This window comes from Sebastes fasciatus, chromosome 6 (assembly GCF_043250625.1).
Source record: "Sebastes fasciatus isolate fSebFas1 chromosome 6, fSebFas1.pri, whole genome shotgun sequence".
NCBI lineage: Eukaryota > Metazoa > Chordata > Actinopteri > Perciformes > Sebastidae > Sebastes > Sebastes fasciatus.
Genome location: NC_133800.1, coordinates 26,351,102 through 26,363,706, shown reverse-complemented (window position 1 = coordinate 26,363,706; position 12,605 = coordinate 26,351,102). Strand labels below are relative to the sequence as shown.

At 41.1% G+C, this 12,605-nt stretch overlaps 1 protein-coding gene across 3 annotated transcripts in view; it reads left to right on the top strand.

The window, feature by feature from the left end:
* Nucleotides 1–390: 390 nt before the first annotated feature.
* dapk1 (death-associated protein kinase 1) overlaps nucleotides 391–12,605 on the top strand; it is an 82,858-nt gene continuing 70,643 nt past the window's right edge. Inside the window, exons 1-2 of one of the 3 annotated variants that reach the window (XM_074638823.1) lie at nucleotides 391–548; nucleotides 3,384–3,629. In XM_074638823.1, coding sequence (XP_074494924.1) covers nucleotides 3,523–3,629 — 107 coding nt within the window. In that variant the 5' untranslated portion in view covers nucleotides 391–548; nucleotides 3,384–3,522. Of the gene's footprint in view, nucleotides 564–3,241; nucleotides 3,258–3,383; nucleotides 3,630–12,605 lie in introns of those variants that run through there. The other 2 variants (XM_074638824.1, XM_074638825.1) reach the window with 2 other exon arrangements.

The window sequence follows — 12,605 nt, the reverse complement described above, 5'->3', positions numbered from 1 at the left end:
CAAACAAGCCTCCACGTTGGTCTGATTTGAAATCCGGGAGAGGACAGCCCACAAGGGAAAGCGTTTGTCCAATCAGGTGCAGCCGGAAGTATTTGAAATAAAGCCGGGAAAACGTCACCGCCCAGTATTGGTCAATCATCTATCGTGTCACCGCCTAGCGGCACGCCCACCAAGCATCCAATGTTGGGAAGCGTCACGTCCCCTCGCGATAAAAACACCCCTGTGGACACGTACCATCACAGTCAGTGCATGGACTGCCCTTGGCGCGGAGAATATCGTCCTATCATTCTGCCTTTAATTAATAAAAAGAAAAAAGAAAAAAAAAAGGAGCCGGCTCTTATCGTTCACTTAAAAGAACCGGCTCTTTGAACCGGCTCGTTCGTGACGACACACCACTAGACCAGACTGCCTCTCATTGTTAACGTTGATTTCTCCCGTTCAGAGCAGCATTTGTTGTCATCCTTTGAGCCGCACCGGGGACTCGGGGCTCCCACAAAACGCATGAAATCTCGGCTACGTTTGACAGCGGGACACACACCGGCAAAACTGTAAGATACTTTACGGTAAATTTATACCGTTAATGTTCTGAATATTTCATATTAACGTTTACAGGAGGCGAGTTGTGGTTTTAATGTAGGAAAAGCACACTTGTTAGGCGTTTAATGTGGGTTTCTATGGGTGTGAGTTCTTTAGCTACACAGTTAAACTGTGTTAAACACCTGTCCGGGTCCTCTCAGGTCATTATTTAAAGGTCCCATATCATGCTCATTTTCAGGTTCATACTTGTATTTTGTGTTTCTACTAGAACATGTTTACATGCTTTAATGTTCAAAAAACACATTATTTTCCTCATACTGTCTGCCTGAATATACCTGTATTTACCCTATGTCTGAAATGCTCCGTTTTAGTAAATTTTTACGGAATTGCAACAGAATTGCGTTGCTAGGCAACAGTTTGGGTCCATGTTTACTTCCTGTCAGCTGATGTTATTTACATACACTGCAACCAGGAATAAACTGGGGACACATTTAGAATGTTTACGTTTAAAACCGTGCAAGGGTCTAAATATTGCATATTTGTGACAACACAAATGGACAGAAATCCAAATGGCTTGTTTCAAACGCACAATTTCTGAATATTGGCTGTTTGTATTTCTCTGTATATTGAGCGCTTCGATACTTTCCCAGTATTTATAAAGCACTTAAACCTGCTTTATAATATAAAAGACATGAAAATCTTACTTTTTACAATAATGGACCTTTAAAGAACACTGGACTGAAAGGAGGGAGGATAGCTAGGTTTCCAATGGCTACACCAAGCTTTCACTGCGGTCAAGCCGCATCTGAATTTAGAGTGAAGATAGCCCATATATGAGATTTCTTAAAAGGCTTTAATTTTGAAATTCTACATCAGAATGTCCTGATACTGTCTGAGTGAGACTCTAAGGTGGTCTACTATTATTATTCTGAAGTGAAATTAATCTGTGATAGTGAACAGTTTCCTTTAATCAATTCTATCTATCTCAAGTGAAATTATAGGCACTTAGTAGAAACATGGAGGTGCTGAGGGTGAGGTGGTATACTGTAATTTAGAAGTCAGATCAGTCTTTGGAAATGTATTCTTTAATATTAAGTTTGACTAAGTATTTACACAATTGGAATAATATTATTCGCTGAACTACATTTTGGAGGCGGTTGTTTTTCTTTTTAAATTATCATTCATTTCACATGTAATAATAATAATAATAATAATAATAAACTTTATTTGTATAGCACCTTTCCAAAAAAGTGCTTTACATAAGTTCAAATAGTGCAAACATCAAGATAAAAACAATACAGAATAAAAACATAAAAACATAGGCCAAAAAAAAAATTATTCATTTTTGTTTCATTCATCTATTTTTTTTTTTTACTTATTTATTCATTTGTTTAATTATTCATCCATTCATTCATTTATTTGTATTATTGGCAGACTGACGGTGAAATCTTGAATGAATCTGAATGGCACCATCACGTTCATCAGAACGGTGCTTTTATTTTGAAGGCCCATCACATGCATCAGAACGGTGCTTTTATTTTGAAGTTCTACACGCTCTTACCGTAATGCCTAGGATAGACACGTACCGCAAAACAACGTGAAGGCTGGCTTGACCGCAGTAAGCTTTCACCAGGGGGTTATTTACATTCCATAACCAGCCAGTTGGTGACATACTTATGGTTATATTACCATTATCTTTAAAAGTGGCTAGCCCAATAAGTCAAACGGTGGCCCAGGGAAGATAATAATATAGAGATACTGTAAGAAAACCAGGGAGGAATAAAGACCAGCTGCAGGAGTCGTGATGGGAATTACGTCTCTTTTTTGTGAGCCAGATCATTTGGCTCAGCTCACCAAGAAGAGCCGGCTCTTTCGGCTCCCAAACGGCTCTTCGTTGTTTCCACTTCTGCCTTTTTCAGAATACCATCATTTTACATGCTTCGTTTCCGACTGTCACTCATCTTGTCTGCTATTCGCGCACTGCACTCCTCTCTCTCTTTCTCTCCTCCTCACCCTCCTGCTCTGTACCTGTAGACCGTCAGCGCGCAGCGCACCCCCGCCCCTCCGCCCCTCCCTGCTGGACCGTATAGAATAGAAAGCTTCATTGTCATTGTATTAAATACAACAAGATTCACAGTTGCCACTGCTGGTCAGTGCTTTAAAACAAGACTAAACAAGGCAGATAAAACATATAACAGGTAAAACACACACAGTTATGAAGCAAATAAAACAGGTAAAGTAGATGTAATAAATAAATATAAACAGAAGTGTTACACTAGAAGTATAAAATATAAAAATAGATGTAATGTAAACAGAGGTAATTGCACTTGTAAAGTAGGTAGGATAGATGTAATAAATAAAATGTAAACAAAGTTGCACTTGAGGTATATATTGCATCAAGGATATATTGCACAGATAAATGTATTCACATTCAGTGTACTAATATTGCACAGATTTATGTATGATCCTTGTCTGTCATCACCTGATTAGTCGCACGGACGTCATTAACACAACATTCAGTCACAGTCAGTGCATGGAGTGCCTGTGGCGCAGAGAAGATCGTCCTATCATTCTGCCTTGAATTAATAAAAAAGAATTAAAAAAAACCGGCTCTCGGACGGGAGACGGCTCTTATCGGCTCACTTAAAAGAGCCGGCTCTTTGAATCGGCTCGTTCGCGACGACACATTACTACTCGAGGAGTCGTGCGTCGCCCCGGAGGTGCAGGTTCATTTGCTCCGTCAGTTTGCTTTCCTTTTGTTGACTGCTGCACGCCCACATTTTCCCACTCATAGTTTAAGGCTTTATTCTTTTTTTCCTTCCCCCCTCACTTGGTTTTGGTGGAAGCTCTAACATGAGGAGGATTGTTTGGCTGTAAACCTGCTGCTGCCCAGACCGGACCGGAGGCTGCTGCTGCTGCTGGTAGAGGGATGGTGATGGTGCCGCTGTGAAGAGCCGGTTTGTCGGTAGGAGGTAGGAGGACGACATGCCTGCGGTCGGGGGAAAAGGGAGGAAGTGCCTGCTGGACAACATGACTGTTTTCAACCAAGAAAATGTGGAGGAATTTTACGAAATTGGAGACGAGCTGGGGAGGTGAGTTTTTTTTAAGTCTTATTGTGCTTATTCCTAATGCGTATGATGAACTTCCCCTTTTTTATGATAGAGGTGTGAGGAAGAGGAGGAGGGTGGGGAAACACCTCATTGTCATTTCTACATTTAGAGCTAGCATTTTAACTAGGGCTGTCAATCCATTAAAATCACGAATAATTGCAAATTAATCACACATTTTTTATCTGTTCAAAATGTACCTTAAAGGGAGATTCGTCAAGTATTTAATACTCTTAATCAATAATCAATTAACAACACAAAACAATGACAAATATTGTCCAGAAACCCTCACAGGTACTGCGTTTAGCATAAAAAAATGTGCTCAAATCGTAACATGGCAAACTCAAGCCCAACAGACAACAACAGCTGTCAGTGTGTCAGTGTGCTGACTTGACTATGATTTGCCCCAAACTACATGTGCTTATCATATCAAAATGTACCTTAAAGGAAGATTTGTCAAGTATTTAATACTCTTATCCACATTGGAGTGGGCAAATATGTTTGCTTTATGCAAATTTATGTATATATGTATTATTTGAAATCAATTAACAACACAAAACAATGACACATATTGTCCAGAAACCCTCACAGGTACTGCATTTAGCATACAAAAATGTGCTCAAATCATAACATGGCAAACTGCAGCCCAACAGGCAACAACAGCTGTCAGTGTGTCAGTGTGCTGACTTGACTATGACCTACCCCAAACTTCATGTGATTATCATAAAGTGGGCATGTCTGTAAAGGGGAGACTCGTGGATACCTATAGAACCCATTTTCATTCACATATCTTGAGATCAGAGGTCAAGGGACCCCTTTGAAAATGGCCAGTTTTTCCTCGCCAAAATTCAGCGCATGTTTGGAGCGTTATTTAGCCTCTTTCACGACAAGCTAGTATGACATGGTTGGTACCAATGGATTCCTTCGGTTTTCTTTTCTAGCTTTAAAGCGGAGCCTGCTACAGCCTAAGAATCGCAAGTTGCGTTAATGCTTTAAAGAAATTAGTGGCGTTAAAATTAAGTTTGACAGCCCAAATTGTAAACCATGTATCCAAAGTGTTCATATATCAGTCCTATATATATATATTAATGCCATGCTGCACCCACAACTCTGCATACAAATAGTCACTAATGCATGCTCTCATTCAAGCATAGTATGCCTGAGAGTAGTGCCCAGGACATGCATCCCCCCACTGTGAGTGCGTCTGATTAATGCAGCCCATAATGCATCATTGTCAGTGATGAAGAGGTTAGCGTCTGTTACTGTAGCTGCCTTTTCCTGGAGATTTATGTCAGGACGGAGCCAGACGGCATCATTGTGCATCCTTACTGGGAGAGGATTTACACCGTGGCACGACACAGCCTGCTTTCATGTCATCCAGACTGTGTTTGGTCAAATGTGAAAGCTTGACAATGGAGGATAAAGATGTTGAATGTAGACGAAACAATTTGACAAGACAGGTGTTTTGTTTTTTGGGGTTCTGTTTTTGGCTGGAAAGTTGCTTAAATTACAAAGCATGGTGGTCATGTTAAGGCTGAAGAGCGATTGACATCATTGATTTGCTGTGCTGTCCTGCTAAACTGTGTCAAAACTGGTGGTTGTCTTGTTTTCAGCTTAACTTCACAGCTGCATAGATCAAGAACTAAACTACAGTAATAGTAGAAATAACACAAGCCAGGGTGCATTTATCCTCGCAGTAGATCGCAGACGGCTTCTCAAATGAGTGTCAGAAACATGGAAACGGATCTCCGTGAGTTTCTGGTTATCAAAGTGACACATGTACTCCTTGTTGGTAATAATCAACCGATTGTTTTCGGCTCTCCAGGGCCTGTCTGGCAACGCCGCTTCTCCTATTAGCGCTCACCTTCCAGCACTGTGGGGGGAGAGCTGAAGTTGCTGTAGCTGCTTCACTTCTATGCTACTTTGGTAATAGAGACGATTGGGGAGCTTTGTGTAATGGGATTGAATTTCTGGCTGGAGGTAAAGAGACGGCTATGTGAGTCTGATAGTCTCATTTGGTCCTCGCTCCAACACCAGGATCCATTCTCTATTGTAGTCTTATTAGGAGAGTAACGGTTTTAAATTGGGTTGTCTCTACGCTCATAGTGTGATAGTCATGGATTTGGCAACATTTGGATTGTTGAAATATGGTAAACATTTGCTAATCTTGTAATAAAGGCATCCATGCATGCAAGCTGGTATTTTGAGTGCCCAGATAGAGTATTGCACAAGTCTGTTTTTGCAGGATTTCTTTTCTTTTTGAGACAGAAGAATTATGTATGCCTTGGAGGAAACGCATGATTTGGAAAAAGAAATGTAACCTACTTTTTGATAATCTAGTTAACCTATAAAACTCTATACATACTAGTACTCTTGATATTCAGCTGATATTCAGTATCGTCCTAATTTCTTATATCTACTCATGAACAGAGGCACATTTTGCATTGTCTAAAAAAAGCCATGCACCTTGTCTACAGCTAGGACTGGATACGGGGCCTCATGCATGTATTTCAGATTTTCTCTTTAAGTTAGCGAGACATCATTTTTAGCGTCTAACTTCATGTCAAACCATCCCTTCTTTATTTTTCTCTCAGTACAGCTATGCACTGATGACACAAAGTTGACGGCTGTATTAATATTTTCTAGTACTTTACAGCTACAGACTGGTAACATTTTAACGAATGAAACTTGCCCACAAACGTCGCGGGAACAGGTGGCCTTATATATATTCAGTTTGAGGACCAATGGGCACCTACTTCGTACTCCTGAACAGGTCACATTCATTAAGTTAAAACGAGAAATTTAAGCCAATTTTGTGCAGTTAAGATTGAATCCGACTTGGAACATTTGTACGTGCAAGGTTTAGGATAAAAATAGGAAAATGGCTAGGAATAAGTATTTTCTTACATGCATTAACTTGGATGAACTTTGGATAAACCAGTTAGTTTATGATGAAAGCTGGTGAGTGTGTCTATTCATTAGCTAGATTGCAGCGGCATGACCTGCACTGTAATGCCCTGCACGCTTAAAGACAGAGAGGCTTTTTATCTGACTGTACTTCAGGCTCCCGACTCTGGCTGGAATTGGAACGAGGCCCATTTGGTTTGGCAAAATGAGAAAATGGGAAATCACCCAAGCAAGGACGTTATCCTTTCCTTTCCCTGTCACTGACACTGCCTGCTTTGGTGTGCATGCATGGCAGAACCGAAGGCTTGTGAAGCCAAGCATCTAAGCTTCATTAGTATCTAGCTACACTGAGCATGCAGGGTCAGTATAATGAGGAGGATGGTGAGGAAGAAGCAATGCAGCTGCAGATTTGAGTAAATACAGCCGGAGGAGATGCTCATTTTAGGGTGAAGAGTGCAGACTGATAATGTCTCAAAAGTGTAGTTCTAGCCACTGGCACTGCTACGTCTGAAGTCTTCACTATCCAGAATGATTGATTCATCAGACCTCGGTTTAGCCGTCTTATGGCCTTGTCAGGGTGGTGTGTGTATATTTGTGGAGAGTTTTTACCAACCCTCTGGAGGTGCAGAAGGCAACTCGGAGAACTGGAATTATTAGAAGTGCAAAACGAACCGTCATTCAGGGGATTGCTGGAGTTGCAGCGTGTTAGCTGTTGAGCCTCCAGGCGAGGCGTCAAGTTGTTACCTGAAGAGCTGCATTAAAAAAAGTGTGATAATCCCGAGCAAATGCACCAGCGGTGATATTCTCCCTTTTGAACTGTGTCCAAAAAATGACCCGTTAGCCTGTAATCCCAGCTGAGTTTTAGAGGGCTCCTGATAGAAATTGCTACCGCTGCTGCTCTCCTCCCAACACCTCTTCTCTAATAAGCCAAGTGCCGACCGCATCTGTGCTCAGTTGATCTCTCTAATTGCCTCACAGATTGGCAGAAAATTCTCACTTCAGGCTCGAGATCAGCGGGGAATTATTGAAGACCTTGTGGTTACTGGCATCTAAAAGGATCTCCCATTTGATACCTCCTCAAAATGACGCTGAAGTGAAGGGAGAAGCATCGTTGAAGCATTTAAGGGTTTCACAGTGGATGGTGTGTTGCCTGGCGGTCAAACTGCAGGGATAGAAACACACTCTATCAGGGCCTCTTCAGCCTGCAGTGGAGGAATAGCGGCACATTGAAGGGCGTGTATTTGTTTCTCAACGGGCTCGCATATCTAATATTTGTTGTAGGGCTGTCCACGACCAAAGAAATTCTTAGTGGACTAAGAATGGAGCTAAGTACAACCGAATTTTGAATAAGACATAACCGTCTGAAAACACTTAAGGGTTAAAGTTCTAAAACAAAAACACGGACAACACCCAGACCGGACAACGCCGTGGTAGCGACCTGTCAATCACAAGGTAGCCACGCCCTAAAGCATCCCCTGCTTTATGGTCTATTTGACTCTAAATGGGACCAGAATTTACTAAATGAACATCATGCTGTATTGAAGAAGACTTGAAACTATCGATTGAGACCATAAACTCATGTTTACAAGACTTCTATAGAATCAGACTTCTTTTTGCAACCAGAGGAGTCGCCCCCTGCTGGCTATTAGAAAGAATACAAGTTTAAGGCACTGGCTTCACTTTTCAGACCTGGAGTTTCCCACTGGAAATAAGTCATTCAGCATGAAAAAAAAGCATAAAAATCCACTAATTGACTAAAGAAATCTTAGTAGACTAAGACCAAAACGAGGATTAGTCGATTAATCGACCAAGAGGGAGCAGCCCTAAATTGTTGTATAGTTCAATACATTGTGCTCAAGCGAAATGATTATTTGACTTATCTATTAACAGATTAATTGATAATGATTTGTTGCTTTTCTCTGTTTTATATTAATGTAAATTAAACATCTTTGGGGGTTGGGGTTGGTCGGACAAAAATAATACGTTTGAAGATGTCACCCTGAGATCTGGGAAGCTTTTTATTTCACATTTCATTGACCAAATGATTAAGCGAGAGAATACTAATATGAAATTAATCATAACTTGCATTCCTTATATAGTATATAACCAATTTCATGCCAAAGAAGACAAGTATTCAGTGTTTACCTTTGAATTGTATTGCTATGAGTGCTTTTAAAACATCTTCTACACCATAATTTGACAGAAAAACTGAACAGAAACCCGTGCTAATTAAATTCTAATGTGGTCAAGCTGCTCTCAGGTGACTTTCTCCTGTTTGGGGATGGGGGGAATCTGGGACACCGTACAGCCTTCACAATCAAGAGTATTTTTCCATTACCGTCAACAGAAGAGAAACCCCCATCACGTCAGCAGTAGACGACACCAACTGGTTGATATCTGATCTTTCATACGAAGCGAGGCCGGTATCAGTCTAGAATATCAGAAAACCCTTATGTTGGTCTGACCACGTTGTGCAATCATTTCGGATTACCTCAGCTTCTTCAGCAAAACATTCAAGTCTGCATGAAGAAACAGGCTGTTGGGTCATGTGAGTTGAGTTCAGGGTTTTTTTTTTCTTCTGTTTCCATGTTGTCATTTGTTTGGAGACCCACTGACTCAGCTGCTTTCTGGCTGACTCGCAGAGAGAAAGATCTGACTGTGGAATATATTTGTTTTGTGCCTTTTATCTGGTCCACAGGGAAGTTTTACACTTTGCATATTTTTGCAGTGCTCTGCCTCTATCATTAGTCTGCATTAATCTGACCGCTGTGGCTCTCTACCAGTTGGCCCTCCTTTTGTGTCTATGGTGTGTGTGTGTGTGTGTGTGTGTGTGTGTCTGGGTGTGTGTCTGCCATTCGTAGAGGAGGAGGGGTCTGTGTTTTCAGCAGGGATTCTGCAATGTGAAAATCATTAAATCGGGACTGCATCTGGGTTATTCCTCAGAAAAAATCACCCCAAAGACACATTTCTATGAATACAAAATAGGATTATGTGCAAGACATCATTCACATGGGCTTCAGTATTAAATGGAGATATAATTCAAAATTTCTTTCTCCCTCAAGAAACTGCTATGCAGACCATTAAAATAAATCTAGAGAATATTCACTACAGCAAACTGTGACATCCTTTTTCTAACACGCCAGCACCGGCTAATGCCATGCACGCACTCCATGCAGACTGTGTCTCAGCTACTGACCCAGATTCACCCCCCTTGCCCTGGATTGCATTATTGGGTGGAGGGGCAGTCTGGGTAGCAGGAGTGTCCTTGATGAGGCCTGCCACTCACTCACCCCCCCCTCCACCCCAGGGAGCAGCAGCGCTGTCGCATAAATGCAGCGTTGCCTCTTTTTTTCTGAGACCAAGGATTTTGCTTTGAGTACACTAGATTCAGGCTATTCTACCATTCATTAATACAATCTTCTAATAACTAATGTTTATAGCAGCTTTGGTTTGAGGTAGTTTTATAATGATAGACACTGGAAAAAGAGGAAATGTGGAGTTTACACAATGTGACACAATGTTTTTATGTCATAGCAGTTCCTATTTAGACCTAACCTTGCACAGCAGCTGGATTCTCGCAATGTGACAAGATCACAAGAGAATCGTGGGATCAAATGTCACGCGAAAATCCATATTGCGAAGCGCCAAGTAATGCGTTTATGTCTGGCAAGCCACAGCACGGACCAATTGGCGTCCTGTGAGGAGCTGCAGCTACGGGCGTGGCTTAGGCGTGTCAGACCCAGTGAGACCACGGTGTGAGATGACACGGAGAGGCGACTGTTTGTTCTAAACAACAATGGCGGCTCCTGAATGAGGTTAGCGTAGACAAAGAACGTATATTGCTAAGAAGTGAGAGTCGTTTTTTTGTGCCATTGCAACATCAATGCCCGGCAGCAAAGCTATGCTTCTGCCATTTTGGACTGAAAGTGACTACCAGACGCCAGTAAAACGTCCGCCTAAAAAGTGCCGCTTCATGAATAGTCACACTCTTAGGCAAAATCCTCAAGCTCACAGGAGGCGATAATTGCTGCTGTAATTTAGCAATGATGACTTGGTACTGAAGATGTCGACAAAATATCTGCCCAATGTTTACTGTTGGCATCAGATGCGGGGTCAAGAGGTCAAACAGAGAACTGATAATATGGAATGGCGCCATTGATAACATATACACACAAGACATATCTTTCTTTGGTTGCCACCTTCCTGCATGTATTTACATTTTAGTCATATAGTCTGACGCACTTATCTACAACACTGAGTGCAAAAGCACACTAAGCTGTTGTCTGTATTGCCAACATTATGCAGCAGTAGCAAGGAGTAGAGATGTAAAATGGAAACATTGATACATATTGTCATCTTTAAGATATGCCTTTATTTTGAAATTCTTAACTGATAAAAAACATTTGCACTTAAACATGACAAATGTGGCACTTATAGTGAACAACATGAGGTCTATTTTTATTATTTTTATTAAAAAGAATAAATTGTTTTTCATTTAAATGTCTGGAAGAGCCCAGTAATAAAACTGTCAAATCATTGCTTTTAGTGAGTTGATATACTGTCAATGTAACTGATTGTGTTAAATGGGCATATGATATCCTCTCATATTGATCGCAGGCCCCTGAACTGAATCGTATTGTTGTCCAAAGATCAATATAATATCATATTGTGATGAAACTTGTGATTTACACCCCCAGTGAGGAGTGTATGTGTCAGAAAGGCATGATGATATTCCAGTTACTTCAAGATCATCATATAAGAGAGAAGTGCTAGAAATGTAAGGAAAGAGCTCTTAACAGTTTGTTTTGCTTGAAACTGATTGAAGAAGATTATGGTGCAGAAGTAGAAGTACTGGCGGATGGTATTCCTGCAGGGTTCAGATTTGAAGTCAGATTTTCTTCCTCTTCTTCTTCCCCCTGTGTCTGTGTCTTGAAGGCCAGTCTGTCCATCTCTGACTGGATTGGATGACTTGAGCCTTGTGATCGTTCCAGTCAGACTCCTCAAATTGCAGTCATCTCACGAGTCAAATTGAAATCTGACTCACTTGGAAATGGCCTCGAGGAGCGTAATGAGTTATTTTCAATTAATCTCTGCAGTCAACGGCGGATAATTGGATCCCTGCCAACTGTGTTAGCGGGTGAATGCCAGGGGTGTCATGCCCTCTGTGTGTGTATGTATTGGGGGGGTGGAGGGGGGAGCTACGACCCTTTGTGGTCAATTAGGAGAGATCTGCAGGCAGTCAAGCGTGGAGCTGAGGGGCTATAATCGTCGGGGAAAAAGACAACTTTCCTCTTTTCTGTCTTTCATCCTCCTTGTATTACTTCTGCACTCTTGCTAATACTCTGTCACAAGCTCTTTTCACCTTCAATTAACAATTGTGAATCTGATGACTACTGTACAGTAGTGGTTAAGCTTGAAAGGGGTGGTGTGAACATTTTATATTACATTGGAAATATGTAAGTTTGTTATGTAACACTCCTTCCGATGTGTTATTTTTTGTTGGAAAATCTATTCTCTTATCACACATGCTCGCCCACTTAAGTCGAAGACATTTCTCTTGGAAGAGGCAGCACTCGATGTCGGACTATATTTACTTGCAAACATGAAGCAGTTTCAGTGATATGGCAGTATTACTCCTGATTTCAGGGGAGACACCCCAGGAAAGACATTGTTTACCATGCACTGGTCAATTTAGAGATTTTGCTTCCATAACATGTCTTCTTTCAGACTAGTGGAAATAAAATATACCAAAATACACATTTAGGTGTTTATTTTACAACACTTTGTTTATATGGGTCTGTAGATTTCACCTAAATTAACAAAAGTTAGCATTAGATAACGCCTCATTTGCATATTTAACCCTCTGAGACCCACATTAGACCTGTTTTTGTCTTTTATAGGGGGGTACAGGGTGTCTTTAGGGGGAGATGGCAGGTCAACAGTAGATATCACATAGAAGTGGTGTACATCATCTGAAAGCTGGGAACCTAGAGATTAATTTGAGATGCTGCTCAGCACTGTGTCAAGTTCTAGACATAAATCAGAAATAAACAT